This window comes from Sesamum indicum, linkage group LG3, assembly GCF_026168435.1.
Source record: "Sesamum indicum cultivar Baizhima isolate 11 linkage group LG3, ASM2616843v1, whole genome shotgun sequence".
Taxonomy (NCBI): Eukaryota; Viridiplantae; Streptophyta; class Magnoliopsida; order Lamiales; family Pedaliaceae; genus Sesamum; species Sesamum indicum.
Genome location: NC_142659.1, coordinates 26,699,704 through 26,719,745, shown reverse-complemented (window position 1 = coordinate 26,719,745; position 20,042 = coordinate 26,699,704). Strand labels below are relative to the sequence as shown.

General features: G+C 33.3%; 2 protein-coding genes across 5 annotated transcripts; one reads left to right on the top strand and one right to left on the bottom strand.

Annotated features, from left to right (window-relative positions):
• Positions 1–4,679: 4,679 nt before the first annotated feature.
• LOC105158884 (protein NLP5) lies at positions 4,680–10,532 on the top strand. 4 transcript variants are annotated; one of them, XM_020692431.2, is made up of 5 exons: positions 4,680–4,840; positions 5,902–6,922; positions 7,705–7,752; positions 7,835–8,771; positions 8,998–10,532. In XM_020692431.2, the coding sequence occupies exons 2-5, from the start codon at positions 6,017–6,019 to the stop codon at positions 9,891–9,893; spliced, it is 2,787 nt and encodes a 928-aa protein (XP_020548090.1). In that variant the 5' UTR covers positions 4,680–4,840; positions 5,902–6,016; the 3' UTR covers positions 9,894–10,532. The 4 variants fall into 4 exon arrangements, with proteins under 4 accessions (XP_020548090.1, XP_020548089.1, XP_011074088.1 ...); XM_020692430.2 differs by lacking the exon at positions 4,680–4,840 and adding an exon at positions 4,883–4,972; XM_011075786.3 differs by lacking the exon at positions 4,680–4,840 and adding an exon at positions 4,985–5,223.
• A 1,436-nt stretch (positions 10,533–11,968) lies between these two features.
• On the bottom strand, positions 11,969–16,910 carry LOC105158883 (putative serine/threonine-protein kinase PIX13). Its single transcript, XM_011075785.3, has 6 exons — positions 16,701–16,910; positions 16,235–16,557; positions 14,000–14,135; positions 13,778–13,917; positions 12,998–13,121; positions 11,969–12,796 (listed from the first exon to the last, which is right to left on the bottom strand). Exons 1-6 carry the CDS (start codon positions 16,765–16,767, stop codon positions 12,315–12,317), a joined length of 1,272 nt encoding a protein of 423 aa, XP_011074087.1. The 5' UTR covers positions 16,768–16,910; the 3' UTR covers positions 11,969–12,314.
• Between the last annotated feature and the right edge of the window lie 3,132 nt (positions 16,911–20,042).

Below are 20,042 nucleotides of genomic sequence, written 5' to 3'. Positions count from 1 at the left end.
CTTCTTTTTTTTAGTACAATGGAAATAGGGGATTACCATCGACGATCTCTATTCAACTAATTGATTATTAGCAAATCCTAATACTCCTTATAATCAAAAGATTGTGGATCTGATCGAGATCTTATTAATAAAAAAAAAAAATATGGATTTGCATTGTCATATATATATTTGCTTTTACATTAATTTTTCCTTTCTTTATTTCACTTAAATGTATTATTTGCTCTAAAACTATTAATACATCTTGTCAGCATTTTATCAAATGATCAAATATATAATTGAGAAAAAAATGGTTTATTTAATATTCTTTTGCAACAAAATTCTTATGTTGAAATACAGAGAATCGAATTTTCAGAACACGATTTTGATATGTCGTGGATGGTGTGTTAATATAGAATCTTACGAATCTCTTACCAAATAGATACGATGTAGGTGCCAATAGCATTCTTATTTTTAATCCAACTGTTAGATGATTAGGTTGTTGCTAATAATCCACAAACAAATATTATTTTTATCTAATGGACTAATTGCTACGCCTCCACCAATTACAATACCTTAATTTAATTATTCTAATTTATTTATAATATTTTTTCTCATTAATTATTTTCTAAATTTTCAAAATTTTTTTCGTGTTCCAGCCAATCATTATATTTTAAAAAATTTGGATTGAATCATCATCGTCATCGTCAATTTGAAATTTGAATACGTTATAATTCTTTGAGATAATTATGTCTCTCCTCTCCTAATATTTAATGTAGTTATATGTGGATTTTTTGTGATTTAAAAATTACATTTTGTACTTCTGAGGTTTGTTTTTATCCAAGAAATAAGTTTTTTTATTAGTCAAAATTCATTGAATTTGTTGATATTAATAAATTTTGGATAAAAATCTATATTTACCTTTTATTGACTTATTACTGATTTATTATAAGTCAAATAAATATTTTTATAGCCCAGTTACCTTTATACATTAATGCATGTGAGGATGTATATTTTCACTGTTATAAGGGTAGTTTTTACTCGTAAAAAAATTATTTTATGTGCAATATATGAAGTCATTTGAAGGTAAATACTAATTTTCTTTTAGTTCTTTTGTTAATATCAACAAAATCAGTGAATTTGAACTATTTGGTGGACCTATTTATCAGATAAAAGCAAACAACAAGAGTATTAGATGTAATTTTTCAAACTACAAGGGGTCTATGCATAATTACATCATATTTCATAAAAAGAGAGTGTAATTATCCCTAGTATTTAAATATTTAATTATGTTGATCATCAGAAAGGAATTGCTTACGTATTTTTGTTTTAATAGAAACAATAGTTACCTGTTACATTAATATTCGATAATTAAATAATAAAGTATAATAAATTCAAATGAATTCAGACAAATATCTGTATATTTGATTAAATCCCAACCTATAATATCATATTTTTTCATGTTATTTCAATTTTAATCATTAAATTAAGATATTTGAAAACTAAAACATGTGTCCGATGTAGTAATGAACTTGAAAGACGCCGTGTCATTCCTACCACCAATGACCCCCTCAATCGTTGTTTTCTAGATGCGATGAAAATGTTACTTATAACTAAAAATTATAATAAATATTTTGGTGATAAATCTCCCCCCCCCCCCCCCCCATAATTTCTAAGTTGTATTTTTTTAATGCAGGTATTTTTTTCAAACATAATCGATTAATAAATCTTTCTATGATCAAATTTTCTCATACGTCTTCACGCGTTAATGCATGTGAAGATGTATGTCTTCACAGTTATAAAGGTAGTTTAGTTCGAAAAAAATAATTTGACATGCAATAAGTCAGTAATCAATCAATCGAGAGCAAATATCAATTTTCGTTCAGTTGTTTTGTTAATATCAACAAATTTAGTGAATTTTGCCTAATGGAATAACTTATTTGTTTGATGGAAGCTAACCTTAAAGATGTTAGATATAATTTTTCCAACCATAAAAAATTTACGTATAATTACACCAAACCTTATAAAAAAAAATGTAATTGTCCCTATATCTACTATTACTTAAAAGAGTACAAGATAGAAATGGGTAGTATATATATATATATATATATATATATAATTTTATCTTACCAATGATGTTTTTATTTAATTTGTTATGATTTAATATTTGTGTGGTGGGTCTAACTCTATTAGAATGTACTGTTCTATAATGTGTATGGTACTATACATTACTTTATAGCTTTTCTCTTTTCTATTTTTATATGATGGCTATAAGTAATGGTCCTTATTATTTTTTAATATTTTTCTACTTTATTGTATAAATATTATAAAATATTTTTCTTACTTTACTAAATTTATGTTTTTTTTTCTATAAATATTCATTGCTACTATTACCTTTTTAATCTTTTTATTGCCTGTGCTTATATAAAAAAAATTCATCAAATTTAAATTTTTTTTATTATATATTTTATTGCATATTGTGTCATAAAGGTAATTAATTTTGGCTGACCAGATATGAATTAATTCAAATACCAGTAAATATATTTACTTTTTTTTTCCACAAATAACCATCTCTTAATTAATACTCTATCAATAATTTTTTTTAATTTATGCATATTTAAATTTAATTTATTTTTTCAATTAATTATTCAGTTCATCTTCCCCGTCTTCATTTAATAAATTAAATAAATTATACATCCATCGAGTATGCTTCGATTATTAGTATTAATGTGATTGGATGATTATCCAAATTTTTTCCTAATCTTATAGTTTTAGAAATTCAATTTATATCAAAATATGGTTAAGAATAAATATAAATACATTTAATTTAATATGATGTTATATAAATATTATTATTGGGATCCAATAACAATAAATAACTATAAAAGTTTGTTTAAGTGTAGAGCATTATTGGGGGCGCCGGCCTATATTAGGGTATCTTCTTCTGACCCCACGCATTTTGAAAGTACGTGCACCCACGCTCCTTTCCTTCTTCGGACGCTTCCCTTTCCTACTAACTCAATTATAGATATAACATCATTAAGGAACAAAAACATTCAAAGGGAATTGCGTAAGATTTCTTTTCTTTAAGTTTTTATTGTTAATTTATTATAAATTGAATTAGTTTTGTTTCATTTTTACTCATTTTAGAAACGTTTCGTACCATCGCAAATTCGTAAATTTTATGTGTTTCACATCAATAATTCAAGTTGATGTAGACAAACATCCATATTGCATGTAGATGAGGAGTTTGAGCAATTTATAATTTCTAAAGCCTCATCTTCTTAGTGAGACATTTTAATAGGACAAAATTGTGAGGCTCATACGAAATCAAAACAGATAATACCTCGCACGACAAGGCACCAATCTAGTCGTAAACCATCATTTAGCGTCATTCGTGGAAATGAGACCATGTGCCTGTCCCAAGTTTCAAGTCCTCCTCTCCTTGACGAGCAAATTTGCAAGTTGTGGTGTAAAAATACAACTATCATAAGTGTGAAATTTGTCAAAAGGGGCCGGAGATTGCCCAGTGATATCTCAAACGTTATTTTTCTGAATCAGAGTTTACATTTTGCTCTATAAAAAATTTCCATATAATACTTAGATTGTTAGCATGAAATATTACTCGATATTTTTTTAAATGAATAAAAATTTAAAATTAATTCACAACAAGACTAGAAATTTCTTGGCCATGCAAAGTCATATGAGTATATATGTGTTAGGACAAAACATATAACACATTTTCAATTGGCATTTACAACGTGAAATACGTTTTACGGCAATAATTTTGGGTTTTATTAGTAATTTTTAACTGAAGGTGGACTTACTTTTAAAATTTCATAAAGCCCTAGATCAAATATGAAATGACCCTTTTATGTGGGACTAACTTTATAAATTCATCTGATAAAAAATATATTCCAAAAGTGATAATTATAATCAATCTTGGAACAAATGTAATTGAGATTTTGCCATTATAATATAACCCACTGATTATTTTCAATGCAGTGGGAATTATTCATTTACAGAGAAAGGAGTATTAAATGGAGCAAAAATATAGATCATCAATTAGTTTTCCATTTGCTTCTCATAGAACCCTCTACTTATAGTAAGAGTATCATCACAAACATTTCAGTCAAAAATACAATTAAAGAAAAGAACCCAATACTTGGATTAAGAGCGAGTGTATATGTAAGTTTTGACCAAAGATAAAATGGAATACAACATCAGCAAGTTGTCTTGAGAGAGAGAGAGGGGACAACAACATCAGCAAGTTGCATTGTGTGTGTCAGTGTGTGTGTGTGAGAGAGAGAGAGAGAGAGAGAGGTTATGGTCATCAACTTTTTAATTTTTGAAAAGAAAGTGGTCACTTTTGCAAATTGTTCCCATCACACAATATGACAAAAGAATAAAAGATGAATGGAAAATGGATTCTTGTTCATAATCCGGCACGCAGTCCTCATAATCGTGGCCATCACCCTCTCATTTCTTTAAGCTTTTCTGCACTTTAAAGAATGGATTACAGCGGCACACGCACAAGGGAGTGGTGGGATTGGGAGAAGGGATTCATTGCTTCAACATCATCAGCAGCTCGATAATTACAATTAATTACTTTAAAATAATGGTGAGATTCGCAAGTGGGTGCCATTGGGAAACGTAGCAAAAGCATCTAAATATAGTAAAGTTGCAAATACTAAAGTCTTTGCTATTAACCAAACCCCTTCTCCTTCCCCACCCAACAAACACACACAACCATTCACAACTTGCATGACAGAGTTGTTCTTTGGACTTCTTCTTGGTATCTCAGCTTGTTTTTGATAACCCCTTTTGTCGACTGTGCAAGAGAAACATCAGTTTCAGTCTCTCTGTATGTGATGCTCCTTTCTTTTTACTTTTTTTCTTGTTTTTTTGGCAGTTCAGCACAGTTGACCAGAGGGTGGGAATCCCAAGGGTGGTTGGGTGGTGGGAGGCTGGTGTTCTGGTGGGCCCCACATGCTTGGTAACAAGAATCTTCTCCCTTCCTATCAAGAAATCACACTAGGCTTGAATAGAATCATATTGTGAGTTTTTCTGTGACAGATAATCACAACTAAGAGAGAGAGAGAGAGAGAGAGAGAGAGAGAGAGAGAGGTTTGCTTTGTACTTTTGTTCTCTGTGGATGGGATTTCATTTCACAAGAAAGTTTTTGTACAAGAATTAGCACATAAGACCCTACCAAGAAATCATGTTGTTGAAGTTCCTGCTTTTCAGGTAACCACAATAAGTTTTTTGGGGGGCGTATGAAAATAATATATTCTCTTTTATGAATTAATAAAAGTGGGAAGAAATTGAATATCCAAGAATCTTTTCTACATAGTGAGTTGCTCTTTTCTCTTTTGACAAATCTTTTCTGCCAGATTTTTCTTTTATTTCTGTGGTTTCTGTTCTATTGGGTAATAAAATCTTTTAGTCTTGTCTTTGCTAAAAAAGTTCTTTGATTTTTGTTGATTATTTCTCAGCAACCCTTTTCTTGGCCAAACAAGAAAGAATCATGGGAGGATGGAGTTGTAGCTTTTGGCCTGTTGAAAAAGAATCTTCTGAAAGTTTTAGTTTGTTCCTTGTTTGCTGTTCTTGATGTTTGACATCCCTCTGTTTTTCTAAATTTTAACAGCCCTGAGCTCACTTTTACATGGCCCTTTCTCCTGTTCTTGAATTAATAATATGCCTAATCCTTTCAGTTTTCTTAGCTATGACTATTCTGTTATGATTAGCTAAAAGGAGCTCTCCAACTTGATGGAATACATAAAAATTTTGTTCTTTGATACTCTGGGAACAGTTCAGCAACTAGAGTTCCTTTTTAGATTCTCCTGTTCTCTGCAATAATTTGGTTCTATGCTACTTCTTGTTATTAATTAAGACAAATTGAAAACTATTTGGTTAATTCCACAGGTTTGGTGGTTGAAAGCCTAAAACTTGAACATTAGATTGTCTCTGGGCAGTTGACTGTGTGGGAATTTGGATCTGCTGGTAGGTTGTTGGCTATTTGGTGTGAGGATTTGCAGTAATGGAGGAAGGTGTTCTTCCTCTCAGTACAGTTCTTGGAACTCCATCTGATACCTTTATGGATTTGGATTACATGGATGAACTGTTAATGGAAGGGTGTTGGTTGGAGGCAAATGGATCTGAGTTCTCACAGTTTGATTGTTCGACTCCGATTTCGCCTTTTGAACCTTCGTTTGCATGGCCGGTTCCGGTTCTTGAAGCCAATAATGGTGAATCTGGTGGGAGCCCATCTAAGGACGGCCACGAGGAGAGGCAAAGATCATCTTTCCCTGAGAATCTGTCCATCAGTCAATCTCAGGGCCCACAGCATTACAAGAAACCCGTGTCTCATGTTGAGAATATATGTAATGCCTTTGGTTCATCAGCTCAGTCTGAGAATTATTTGCTTGAAGTTTCTGAACTGACCAAACGGTGGTGGATTGGGCCGAGAGCTTCAACGCCGGTGATGGACCGATTGATTCAGGCTCTTGGTTATATCAAAGATCGCTCGAGAGATAAAGATGTGCTTATTCAAGTTTGGGTGCCGGTTATTAGAGGGGGCAAGCGTGTGCTGACCACGAGTAATCAACCTTTTTCTCTTGAAGTTAACTGCCCAAGGCTTGCTCATTACAGAGAAATCTCTGTGAATTTTCAGTTCCCTGCCGAGGAAGATTCAAAAGAGGTTGTGGGATTGCCTGGCAGGGTCTTTAGGAGTAAGGTCCCAGAGTGGACGCCTGATGTTCGGTTCTTTACAAGGGACGAGTACCCGAGAGTTGGTCATGCTCAGCAATATGATGTTCGAGGTACCCTTGCAGTTCCAGTTCTCGAACAAGGTAGTCGCAGTTGTCTGGGAGTAATCGAAGTTGTCTTGACCACACAGAAGATCCAATATCGTCCAGAACTTGAAAGCGTCTGCAAAGCCCTTGAGGTTTGAATCTTCAGCTTAATTTTTGCTTTACTCCTATCAAGTTTATGCATCGCTTTAGTTACCTTATATCCTGCACTACATATAAACTTCAATGCTTTATATTGATGACAAATTGATCCATAATCACCATGTAATTTGCTGAAAAATATCGAAGGTCTTTCTTGCAATCACTTTGGACATTCTTCAGAAGTATAATGTATAATTTACTCATACAAGTGACCACAGAAGATAATCTACTTTCAGGCCTATTTTCTTCGAGTGATGAGACGAAGCATCTTTGTTATTCATGTTGTTCTGTTTGCATGCTTTTATGGTCACAACTCTCTTTGATGGAGTTCCGTGCAACAAAAGGCTTAAAGTAGATACCGGTTCTGGATATGTTGAAAAGAGTATTTGCTCTGATGCTGTCTTTTGCTGATAACCAGGAAATGTAAATAACACTTCTTACCCCGTGGTATAAGAAGTTTGTGGTGGCAGGGAAGATCGTGTGCTTGATTCCTGTTCGCTAGCTATATCAAATCAACTTTCTTCATTTTATTGGTGCAAAGACTTGCATTATATTCTCTTGGTACTATGATGCAAGTATCACTCTTTAAGTTCCCTGTTCTGTGGCTCACCCCAAATATACCTTAAGTCCTTCAGCAGGCAATATTTACAATGTCTCGCTACAGATTTAAAGCATGCCTTTTATCCTGCTATTTTGTTTTCACCAATTTTTTCAAGTAACGAGAAGGAATATCTTCTATTTTGATATCTATATGAAACAATTTGCTTGTTTATAGGCTGTTGATCTGAGGATTGCTGAAGTTTCAAGCACTCAGAACGTCAAGGTAATTGGACGTTTTCTGTACAAATCTGTTGATGAAGCTAGTGACACAATTCATTACAATAATAACTTTGGTCCTTTTGCAGACGACTGATTTGTCTTACCAAGCGGCATTACCTGAAATTCTTGAGGTTTTGAGATCTGCTTGTGGAACACATGGACTGCCGCTGGCTCAGACTTGGGTCCAGTGCACCTTACAAGGTAACGGAGGATGTCGGCACTCTGACGAAAACTTGAGAAACTGTGTTTCCCCAGTCGATTCTGCTTGCTACATAGGTGATTCCCGTATTCAGGGGTTTCACGATGCTTGCTCTGAGTACCACTTGTTAAAAGGTCAAGGTATCGTCGGTCGGGCATTTAGAACTAACCAACCTTGTTTCTCGCCTGACATAACTGCTTATAACAAGACGGAGTACCCTCTTTCCCACCACGCGAGGATGTTTGGACTAAAAGCTGCTGTGGCCATACGTCTAAGGAGTATCTGCACTGGTTCGGCTGACTTTGTTTTGGAGTTCTTCTTGCCCATGAACTGTAAGGACCCTGAAGAACAGAAGAAATTGCTCACTTCCTTGTCTACCATTATACAAAATGTTTGCCGGACTTTACGAGTTGTCTCGGAGAAAGAGTTGCTGGAAGAATCTGGCTTGGCAGATGAAGCAGCAAATACTCCAGTAATGAGTATTAGCAAAGAAGTCCACAAAGTAGATCATGCACAGTTTTTGCAGCCTTTTCCCAGTCAAGTGAACCATCAGGAAAGTGGCAGTGCAGTTTCCCCGTTCCAGAATGGAAAATCTGGAGAAGTGTTGGCTGAATCGTCAGACGTTAGGTTAGCTCAACCTGATTCTAATCCAAGAGAAGGTGTAACTTTTGACACAAACACTTCAACCTCTGGCGATGGTAGCTCGCTCTACACGAACAAAACAGGCGAGAAAAGACGCATCAAAGGAGAGAAAACTATAACACTGCAAGTTCTTCGGCAACACTTCGCCGGAAGCCTAAAGGACGCTGCAAGGAATCTCGGTGGTGAGCAATAGCTTTTTTCCTCAAATATGGAAACTATGGCTTTCTTTCATGTATTAGAACTTAGAAAAATTAGTGCCCCAACTTCATGAGACTGTTTGAGAACTCAAGATCTTTTACCCCTGCGGGCATTCCATTGATACTCCCGGTAGTTTTTTGTTTTGGGATTTGTGATGCATGGCATTTACTGTTGATATCTGAACCGTACCTTTTCTGTTGTCAAATTCAGTTTGTCCCACCACTTTGAAGAGGATATGCAGGCAGCACGGAATACAGCGTTGGCCTTCTCGCAAGATCAAGAAAGTTGGTCACTCCCTACAAAAGATCCAACGGGTGATTGACTCCGTCCAGGGTGCCTCTGGCGTTTTGCAGATCGAGTCTTTCTACTCTAACTTCCCCGAACTTGCATCCCCAAATGCATCGAGAACAACCCCATTCTCACATTCCAAATCAACGGACAACCTAAGGCCCTTGGAGGGACAACTGGAGAGCAGCGTTCTGAGGCCTCCAGCTGCTGCATCTGTGTCACCTTCCTCTTCCGGTAGTCAGAGTTCGAGCTCAAGTCAATGTTGTTCTAGTGGGGCACAGCCAAATTCTTACTCAACGAGTGTTGCGGGGGTTGAGGATCCAGTGGTTAAAGAAGAACCTGATAATAGCATGTTCAAGAGAACGAAAAGTGATGCAAATTTGCACTTCTCAAGTGATGGACCGAAGCTCCTCCCGAGGTCCCAAAGCCATGTATCCTTTTGTTGGCCCGACAAACCAGGAAATCCGCCACTGGCAGCAGAAGGCGGCAGCCAAAAACCTCAACAAGGAGACCCTCCACGGATAAAAGTCACGTACGGGGAGGACACTATTCGGTTCCGCATGCAAAATAACTGGAAATACAAAGATTTACTGCAAGAGATCTCCAGGCGATTTGGGGTGGAGAACTCAAGTGGATTTCACCTCAAGTACTTGGACGATGACGCTGAATGGGTACTACTAACATGCGACGCCGATCTGGAGGAGTGCATTGACGTATGTCGATCGTCAAGGAGTCAAACGATTAAGCTCTCTTTTCTCTCTGGTTCCCAAACGCAATTTGGTAGGTCTTCCGGTTTTAGATACCCTTTGTCATTATAGTAGTGGAATAAAGCAGCATTTACAACTTTGGTGCTCTTGCTGCGAACTTGAGTTATGAGTTTGTGACTCGGGTGCACGAAGGAATAATTGCATAGACACCCCCTGAGGTTTTGGCTTATTACAGAGAAACCTCTTAAAGTTTGGGAAGTTACGCTGACACTCCATGCAATCATGCTATACGTTACGGGTTCTCTCTTGGAAATATGGTCTCTCAAGGGGGAGTTGGTGATGTAAAATATGAGTGTAAGGGATGGCGGTGTAATTATCTCTATTGCACGACCTGTCGATGCAATAGAAGGTACAGATTCCGAAGTCGGGTGGGGAAGATCTCATCAACTCATTGAGATCCAAGAAGCTCTATGCAGAAAACTAAATGATGCTGTTTGCAAGTATGGACATCTGAAACATAGTACAATAGACTTGTTTTGGAATTATGTGAAATTGTAAATTTTTATTCAGCTAGAAATCTGATGAATCTTGTTGTGATCACTGGATGAAGTAGTTTGCTGCATTTTAGACTCTCCAAATGTATATTTAGGGTGTAAATGGGAGATTGCTCTTCTAAGTTTAATAGCCACCATGTTTATCTCAATGTAAGAAATGATTTCTTATGTAGTTTGGTCTTTTTTCTAACAATCACTCTTGGATTAAATATTTACTGAAATTATATTTTGATAAAAGTTCAATTTGTATAATTATTTTTTATCTAATTTATTTCATAAATGTTTACTAACTTAAAATTGAGATTAAGTTTGGAGTTTATCTACAATCTGTATTTGTATAATGAATTATGAATTTAATGATCATGATCAAATTTTCTTGTATTAATCATTTCCAAATTGATTTTTCTTATAATCACTTTATCTTAAAATCAATTATGTAACTGACTAAAATGGCCCTATTCCTAAGAGTTTTTATGTAACTAGGCCAAAATGCCCCTAAGAGTTTGTTTTGATAAAGCAGTTCTTGAAATTAAAGGTAAACAAAACACCAATTTCCCAAAAAATTATAATTTGAATTGGGCTTGACTGCATTCAGTTAAGTTTATGGCATGCTTCAATAACCAATATAACATGAATGTTATTACCGTATATCAGAGTCCAATAACATTATATAAATCGAAGTATCATTTAAATATTTTATTGTAATTGAAGAATTAACTTACAAAATAGAGGTTAGAACTTTCATGCTTGAATCAATATAATCTTGAAAAAATAAAATATAAAACTTTAAGTAAAATGTATGATCTAGCACGTTTAATTCGTAAAATATGTCAAAATAAGGAGAGAGATGTTGAAATATAAAGGATAGTGCTAAAATTCATACGGGGAGTGGAAAGTGAGTATATTAATTTTTTTGTCCTATTTGAACCCCTATTTACAGAAGCAGGCTTTGAGAGAATTTGAGAATGGTTAAGATATCCTCAAATTCTGTGAAATGCTGTATTTTGTTTGGATAAGCTTATCCACTTGTTTGCCACGGCGTATGCGTCTGCTGCTAGTAGGAAGAGGATCTGTCATATCAATGGAAAAATAGACTAAAATCAAGTGGATACATATGGTATGTACATCCCGATTTATGTGTTTTGGAGGGAGGTATACCTAAAGTATGAAATATTGTTGAGATGTTTGATGTAGTGGATGGACTATAAACTTGTTGTAATTGAGCTCGAAATAGATGTTGCCACTCCCGCTAGACAATGAAAGTTGATGAGGCTAGTAGGGTTTTAACTCTGCTGGTGTTGAGTGAATTAGGCCCGACTGTGCAACATATTATAAATTGAATTTTGCTATTGGCTCTACCAATGATAAATACCCAAATATCATCAATTATAATTTATGTGAGAGTGTATTATTTTTTTTATGTTCAAAATTTCGGTGTAGTAATTAATTATATTGCACCAAAATGAATGATCAAATTCTTGTTGCACATAATATTTGAGAATTTATACCTTTAAGCATATATTCGGACTTTTATCCCATTACTTTTGTGTATAATATTGAGAATTGATTAATTTTTATTTTATGTTAAGGTATATTTATATTCATAATTAAATCTACAAGAACACATCAAAATATTCAAAACAGTGTAGGACTATATATATATATATATATATATATGTTAATTTAACACAAGACAATACGTCTGTCCGTATAATAGATAGTCACAATAGCAAGAACGGTCTTAACAACTGGTACCATCCCCCACCCCCACCTTTTGACATTCTGGGGCCCTACTATATATAAATGGAATTTTTCCCTTTCTTCCACCTCCCAAGGGGTATAGCGCGAAAGAAGCGTTCAAGGGGTCGGGTCATCCTGGGTATAAGAAACTAATTATTGGGCTTCCAAATTGGGCCTGAATCCAGATAAACCAATGGCCCAAATTTACAACAAAGCATAAACCCAGCTCAATTCCAAATCAATAACTCCGGGCCAACTTTAGATTATTATGCTGCCGTTGCCCGGAACCGTTGGCCCTAGCTCCGACAGCCCCGTGGTGGGTGTGACGGGGAGGCCGTTGCCCATAGTGGTGATGATGGTTCCCATGCGGTGGATCGGGCTTCGATTGGGCTCTTGATTCTTTGGGCGTCATTTGAATTGCTCTAATTTGTTCCAAAGACTCCAATACTTCCTCCATCCCGGGCCGACACTTCGGGTCGGGTTCAAGGCAACTTAGTATGAGTTCTGCTGCCCCATATGCTGCCTTGGGAGGGTAGTTGCCTTGAAGCCGCGGATCGATTAGCTTTCTCAACTTCTTCTTGTCGGGTAGAGAAGGCTTAGCCCATTCCACCAAATTAGTCTGCCCTCCGGGCCGGTTCAGGTCCAGCACCCGCAGGCCCGTTATTATTTCCAATAATACCACACCAAAACCATAGACGTCGCTCTTCACGTATAAGTGACCTGTAAATAATTACAGCATTTTAACAACAGTGCAGTGAATATTTTACGAACCGCTAAATGTATCCTACTTTTGCTATTCACACAAAAATTATTTACTATATGTCGACTAATATTACATAAAAAAATTTACCTTTCAAGACTATACGATGCATCAATATTTGGAGAAAATAAGAATCAAAATTCAAGGAACGATTAATTTACCTGTGGCCATGTACTCGGGGGCAGCATAGCCATAAGTCCCGACAACCTTTGTTGTTACGTGTGAATTCCCGTCTACCGGACCTAACTTAGCGAGTCCAAAATCTGAGAGCTTTGCATTGTATTCCTATAAATAATAAACATAAAATTGTCTTTATTTTCTGACATAAACAGAGGTTCTAAGAAATTATACAACGAAAATTCTGGGCCGGAACTCTAAAAAGAAGAACATCAATATAATAAGATTTTGCTACGGTTTTATTATAATTAGAGACGGTTATTAAATATTAGGGATAATTACACGATCGGACCTAATTTAGATAGCCAAAATTTACCTAATTTGCTAATATTAGCAAAAAAATTAAATAAAAATTTATATTTACTCTCGATCGACTTATTACTAAGCTATTACAGTTCAAATAATTTTTTTCTAACCAATATCCTTATAAGGGTGAATATATAACTCATCACACACGTATATGCGTGTGTAGATGTCTAAACTTAGTTTAGTTAAAAAAAGGATTTGTTTGATATGCAATAAGTGAGTAATGAGTCAATCGGGAGAAATATGTATTTTCATTCTACATTTTTGTTAATATCAACAAGTTCGGTAAATTTTTATTAATGAAGGGATTTCATTTGTTAAATAGAAACAAACGTGAGGATAGTAGATATAATTTATCAAACTACATAAATTCAGATATAATTACACGAAATTTTATAAAATGACCGAGGAACTATCTCTAGATATTATATTGTGATGTTTAAGGAATTGAAACTCACCGCATCAAGTAAAATGTTGGAAGCCTTGAAATCTCTGTAAATGACCTGTTTTTCTGTATTGTGCAAGAAAGCAAGCCCACGAGCTGCTCCTATTGCTATATTAATCCTTACATCCCATGGAATTGGCTCTGCTGCATCCTCTGCACATTGCAATTCCAGACATCCATCATAAATCATGCTAAATTATTCCACAAGTTGCAATACAAGTTATTTGTAGCATACTTCTGAAGAGATGATTTTCCAAGCTTCCCTTCTGCATATATTCGTAGACGAGGAGGAACTGTCGTTCCTCCCAGCAGTAACCCAATAATTTTACAAGATTCGGGTGGCTGAATTTCCCCAAGAATTTTACCTCCGCCTGCACCAATACATGCAAATCCAATTAAATATATTTACATCTATTTATGCTCCAATCGTAGCTATATAATTAGGGTAAATTACAGCTATCTCTCTTTGGATTTGACATTATTACGAACACTTTTATTATTTGAAAATTTACAAATACTCATATTAAATGAAAAATAATTATATAGCCCCTAAACTGTGAGATGAAAATTATTACTTTATCCTTCTTGATTTTTTTTAAATAAACATTTGAAAAAAAAGTTAAGGCTGAGTAAAATAAAATATAATTAATTCATAAAAGTATTTTACTTTTTTTAAAATTATAAAATTATAATTCATAAACAAAAAGGGCATTTTAGTTCATTCACAACAAATATTGAATGATAATTATAACGGAATGGGCTCATTGTTAGAGGAACGTTAAAATCAAGGAGGTATTTGTAACTTTTCAAATAACTAAAAAGTATTTATAATTTATTACAAACGTGACCACACAAATATGACAAACCATCTTTGTTACACATTGTGCAATAATATGAAATTTTTTCATGGCAAAATTAATAATTTGTTTAGGTATTAATCAGTTTCATTTTATAAAAAAATAAAATTTCATTTATTACTATATTATTTATTTATTCAAAATTCAAATATTAATTCAATATATTGATATTTCTAAAATTCAAACACGGTCATAGTATAAAAAAAAAAACACTATTATAAAAATTAAATTATATACTAAAATTCGTGGAATTCGAACCCACCGCTTTTCAATAGCGACGCATTTTAATTACAATAGGAAAAAGATTTAGAGGTAGAAGTAAATTGAATAGGTCAATGACATGGGTTAACTCAATCAATCTAGCTCGAGATTTTGACCATCATATACTATAATAGGTCATCACGCCCGGTGCAAACATTACGTGTTAGTGGTCAACGTTTTATATATTAAAATAAAAATAGAATTTTCAATCATAACTGAATTAGAAAATTTATTGTATTTAAATAAAAGTGTACGTCAACTCCAGCTAAGAGGCTTAATTAATAAAACAAGCATATATTAATTTTATAAAGAAATACAAGTTTGACTTTTGTGCACATCCATTTTTATTTCTCCATTAATTTTACCTAAAAATAAAAAATAGAGTAAATTATAACGAATCATCCTAAACTTTATTATAATTATAAATATTTTATTATTGTCTGAAAATTTATAAATACCCCTCAAATTAATGGACGTCCAACAAATACTCCCCCTACAATAAGCTGTTACGAGAGGGTATTTTTTAGATGACCGCTAATTTTAAAAAGTATTTATAATTTTTCAAATAATGAGAAGATAATTGTAATTATAATATACTTCATGAAGTCTGTTGTAATTTACCCAAAAAAATATTATATAAATTTATATCTTTTATTTTATAAAGACAATAATTACATGATTTCACTAAATTTCCATAAATTGTGAAAAAACATAAAGTAAATTATAATAAATTTATATAAAATTAGATAAGTACTTACACGTTGATAAAAACTTGAACCAAAACCTTAAACTTATGCAATTCGGCATTCCAAAATATGATTTTACTCTATCAAAAAAATAAAATAAAAAAAAATAGTCCTTAGTACACATTAAATGATGCTATGTGACAACCAATTCTCCCTCAAATTTATGCCAATAATATCTTGGTCACGTTGATGAGGTGCACCCAATGATAATACCTAGTGTGAGAAGTGCATTATTAGGCAAAATAATCCTAACTACATGCATAAAGATGTTTGTCCATAATCTTATTTTAAATCCTTAAAATAAATTTTTTTTTATCCCAAATGTGAGCCTAATATTTATTTCGTCCCTCGATATACAATTTGTCACGTATAAAAGATTATCGTATTTAATTTTGTACGAATATTTGAATTTTTGTACGCATTATTTACTTTTCCACAATTTATAAATGAATCGGAATACAGATATAGCAGTGTAGTGTAATGAATTATTTTTAATAAAAACGAATTTCGACACATTTTTTTTTGTAGTAGTTTGTTAAAAATAGAATAGATTACATGATAAAAAAAAATGTATGATTAATTGGTAATGATTCAGTAAATAATTACCTGCCATTCTTTGAGGCCTTGTTCACTGTCTGGATTAGACTTCTTGACAGCTACAGGCATTCCGACCCCAACCCTGGACGGCGCGTACGTTTTCTCATCAATATACCCCTTGAAAACCCTCCCGAACCCTCCTTCACCCAGCACCGTATCGGGTCTGAAATTCCTCGTCGCGCTCTTCAGATCTTCTAATGTGAACATTTTCAGGTTGGGTGTGATGATCCGCCCGCTCGGCGGCACCGCCGGCCCGCCTCCACCTCCTCGATCACCCACAGCCGTGGACTGATTGTTACTTCTCGCCGCCGCGTCGTTGTTGTTGCTACGGACTGATGCAAAGGGGAAACGGTGCGGCCGGCGTCATAAGTAGATTTTTATACAGTATATATATGTAGTAAAGAGAAGAAAGGGGGGAAACACACGCGGGTGTGTGTGTGTGTTTATACATATAGAAAGGTGTGTGTATAAGTACCTGGGCTGGGGGGTCTGGTGTTGGCGGTGGAATGATTATCAACAGGCTTAGGCCAGCAGGTTCCCATCTCTCTGTCTCTCTGTAAGATATTTAGTAAGAGAAAATAGAGAGAGTAATTTAGTGTGGGTGTGGGTTAATATGTTAGTTCTGTGAAGGAGAGGAGAAGCTGTGGAGGAAAGTGGTGGTTTGGCACCAACAATATGAGCAACCCACTTTCTATCTCTATCTATATATATACATATGTATACACACACACACACCCCATAGCAAGAAAGCGTTTTTCTCTCTCAAGACTTTTCAAACTACTCTCTCTCTCTCTTTCACACCTCAATCAACATAAATTCCTAGTGATTACTGATATTTGAATCTTAAAAATTATAAAACAAAATAAAATATGAATTTTTATCATTATGTGAAGTTAGAGGCAAGGATGTATATGTTTAATATTTATTTTTAATTAAAGTTGAATAATTCAGCATAGCAATTTTTTTTTAATGGGTGATTAGTGATTACATAAATTGTTTAAAAAGAATGAGATAATTATAATAAATTTATATAAAATAAGATAAATATACATACATGTTAGTAAATCACGTTTTTTAAAAAAAGAAAGAAAGAAAGAAAATAACAAACATGTGAAAGGAAGGCACATGATACTGAAAAGTCAACGACTTCGTCACTCCTCCAATCAAATAACATGACGCGGACCCACTTAATTTACTAACAAAATATATTATTCACTATTATTTATTATTATTACTTTTTAGTTAAATAATATTTTGCAGTTATTTTGTTTTAGAACATTATCCGCGTGGTTCTCTGGGGATATTTTTTCTTTTTAATAATTCTATAAAATAAATATTAATATTTTATATAAATTATTTTTATATTTTTGAAAATTTAAATATTTATTCTTAAAAAATATCAAAATTATTATACAAACTATTATTGATTTTTGATCATCAGTGATGGTTTGTGTAATTATATAAATTTTATGTTGTCTCTGGTGTGTGTGTACATAGCTAAAGTTACATTTTGACTATTTCAATTTGAATTTATAGTGGTTGGGTTATAATTAATTAATGCTTTCCTTGTTTAAACAAAAATATACAATTTATTATATTATTCAGTATATTTAAATTTAGAAATTAATTTAATATATTAGCAAATATATTTAAATGAGATAAATAAATAATAAATTATATAGACCTATATTCAAGTTTGTGTGACTTAAACTCACAATCTTTTGATCATATATGATGCCTCAACCTTATCAATCGAGCAATGTGTCGTTGGCAAATGCTTCGCTTCTTCATTATTATTCATTATTAATTTAACACATGTAGATTGATGTATATATGCAGCATACTGTTGGGAATACCATGACATACTTTCTTAGTAATGCGCCAATAATTACACTGTTCTTTCTTGAAGTTGGTGTAATTATATATAATATTTTTTTGGTTTGACAAATTATATCTAATATCCTATCGTTTATTTTTGTCTATTAAATAGATCCATTTGTTAGTCAAAATCCATTCAATTTTATGATATTAACAAAAAAATTGAATGAAAATTCATATTTGCTCCCAATTAACTTATTAATGACTTACTCCAAGTTACACAAATCTTTTAGGATCATCAAACTACCCTGGTAAGGGTGATGATATACCTCTTTATATACTTTGGTATACGAAAATGTATAAGAATAGTTCGGTCAGAAAATTATTCTCGCCGAAAAATTGTCAGAGGGACCAAATTGAGACAAAAAGTAGAATTTAAGAATGCTAAAGTCAAGAAATGATCTTGAGAGACTAAAGTGATTCTAAACGTAAACTTAAGGAACCAAATATAATATTTACCCTTAATTTTTATAAAAAATTTATACCATTCTATATTTTTTCACTTATCATTCTAATAAACACAATACTAAAATGTACTTTATTCACATAAAAAATTTAATAAATTAATATTTTGAAAATTTAAGCACATAAATTGAGTGTTATATTAAAATTTAAAACATTTCTTATTCATTTAGAAAATCTAATAAATATTAAAATTGGGTTCTTACTATTAATTTTACATTAAAATTTAAAAACAAAAAAAAAAGTAAATAATCTTGAACGTAGAGTAAAAATTTATTTTAGTTTCCGATATTTAATTTCAACATCCAAATAGTCTTTATCTTTTCAATTTACTTCAGATTAATGAATAATTTTCTATTTCATCCCTACAAAACTTTACATTTTTTAGAAAAAAATATTTTAATCCTTCATTTTTTTTTATTTGTAATCACAATTTGATCACATGAACTTAAGAAAATATAACTGTTAATTGAAAAAATTAGTTAACTGTTAACTTGAATGTGTGATGCTGGACTGACGTCAGCATCAGACGTCATGGTCTGACGTTCCGTACAGAAATACGTAGTATAATTTGCTTACTCAAATACGTGAGGCGTATGGACCGGGTCAGTATACGATTGGTATACGAATTCCGAAATAAATGTAGGAATGAGTTTATGGTTGATGGAAAGCATGAGAGCTTTACTCGGTTTCAGTATTTAAAGCTTACCTGCTTCAGCTTGTTGATATGTTGAATTACTCGGTTTCTTGGACCGGGTCTTATTTTGTCATTGTCGACCATTAACACCGTATACGGACATTTATGCCCAACACACAGTACACACATCCATTATGTGTATATCTGGATATACACATGCAGTTTGTACATGTACCTAGACTCTTGACGCAAGGCATCCTCTCAACTAGGGATGCCCTCCCGAACAAGGGGGATTAGGGCGGCTAGTGGATAGCTCCTCCCTCGAATTCGTAGGGGTCTCACACCATTCCAATGGTTGTGGGAGGCCCTCTATAAATATCAAACCCAACCATTCGTAAATTGTAACTATCAATTATATTTGCACACTTGAAATCCCACTACTTTGTGATCCTTCATTATCTTATTTCTTTATTTTCATTGATTTTTCATTTTCTATGACTTGAGTTTTGTAGTGCTAATAATTTTTTTTCTTTTTTACAGGTTCTCATTTTAGAGATTACGAAACTAAGACCGAAAAATCTTGAGTTGCACCATATGAAATGATCTTTTTGCTCGTATCAATAACAGTAATAGTACCGCATTTTTTGCCGCACCACAAGATCGAAAGACTTACAAGGAAAATCATAAGATCAACGGGGACTAACCCTACAGAACAGAAGTTATGCTTATTCAGTAACGGTTTATGAAAGAAATAAAAAAAAAACCTGAATCAAAGTGAAAATAGTGGTATAAAATTGGTGATAAGGTATATATATATCGTGTAGAGTGCAAAATATAAGC

Excerpts from the sequence above, each read along its gene's own strand:
- LOC105158884 (XM_020692431.2), top strand. The coding sequence starts at position 6,017 with ATGGAGGAAGGTGTTCTTCCTCTCAGTACAGTTCTTGGAACTCCATCT. Across the intron at positions 6,923-7,704 it reads GCGTCTGCAAAGCCCTTGAG|GCTGTTGATCTGAGGATTGC; the intron begins GTTTGAATCTTC and ends GCTTGTTTATAG. Across the intron at positions 7,753-7,834 it reads CAAGCACTCAGAACGTCAAG|ACGACTGATTTGTCTTACCA; the intron begins GTAATTGGACGT and ends GTCCTTTTGCAG.
- LOC105158883 (XM_011075785.3), bottom strand. The coding sequence starts at position 16,767 with ATGGGAACCTGCTGGCCTAAGCCTGTTGATAATCATTCCACCGCCAAC. Across the intron at positions 13,122-13,777 it reads CCAACATTTTACTTGATGCG|GAATACAATGCAAAGCTCTC; the intron begins GTGAGTTTCAAT and ends TATTATTTATAG. Across the intron at positions 12,797-12,997 it reads CCCCGAGTACATGGCCACAG|GTCACTTATACGTGAAGAGC; the intron begins GTAAATTAATCG and ends AATTATTTACAG.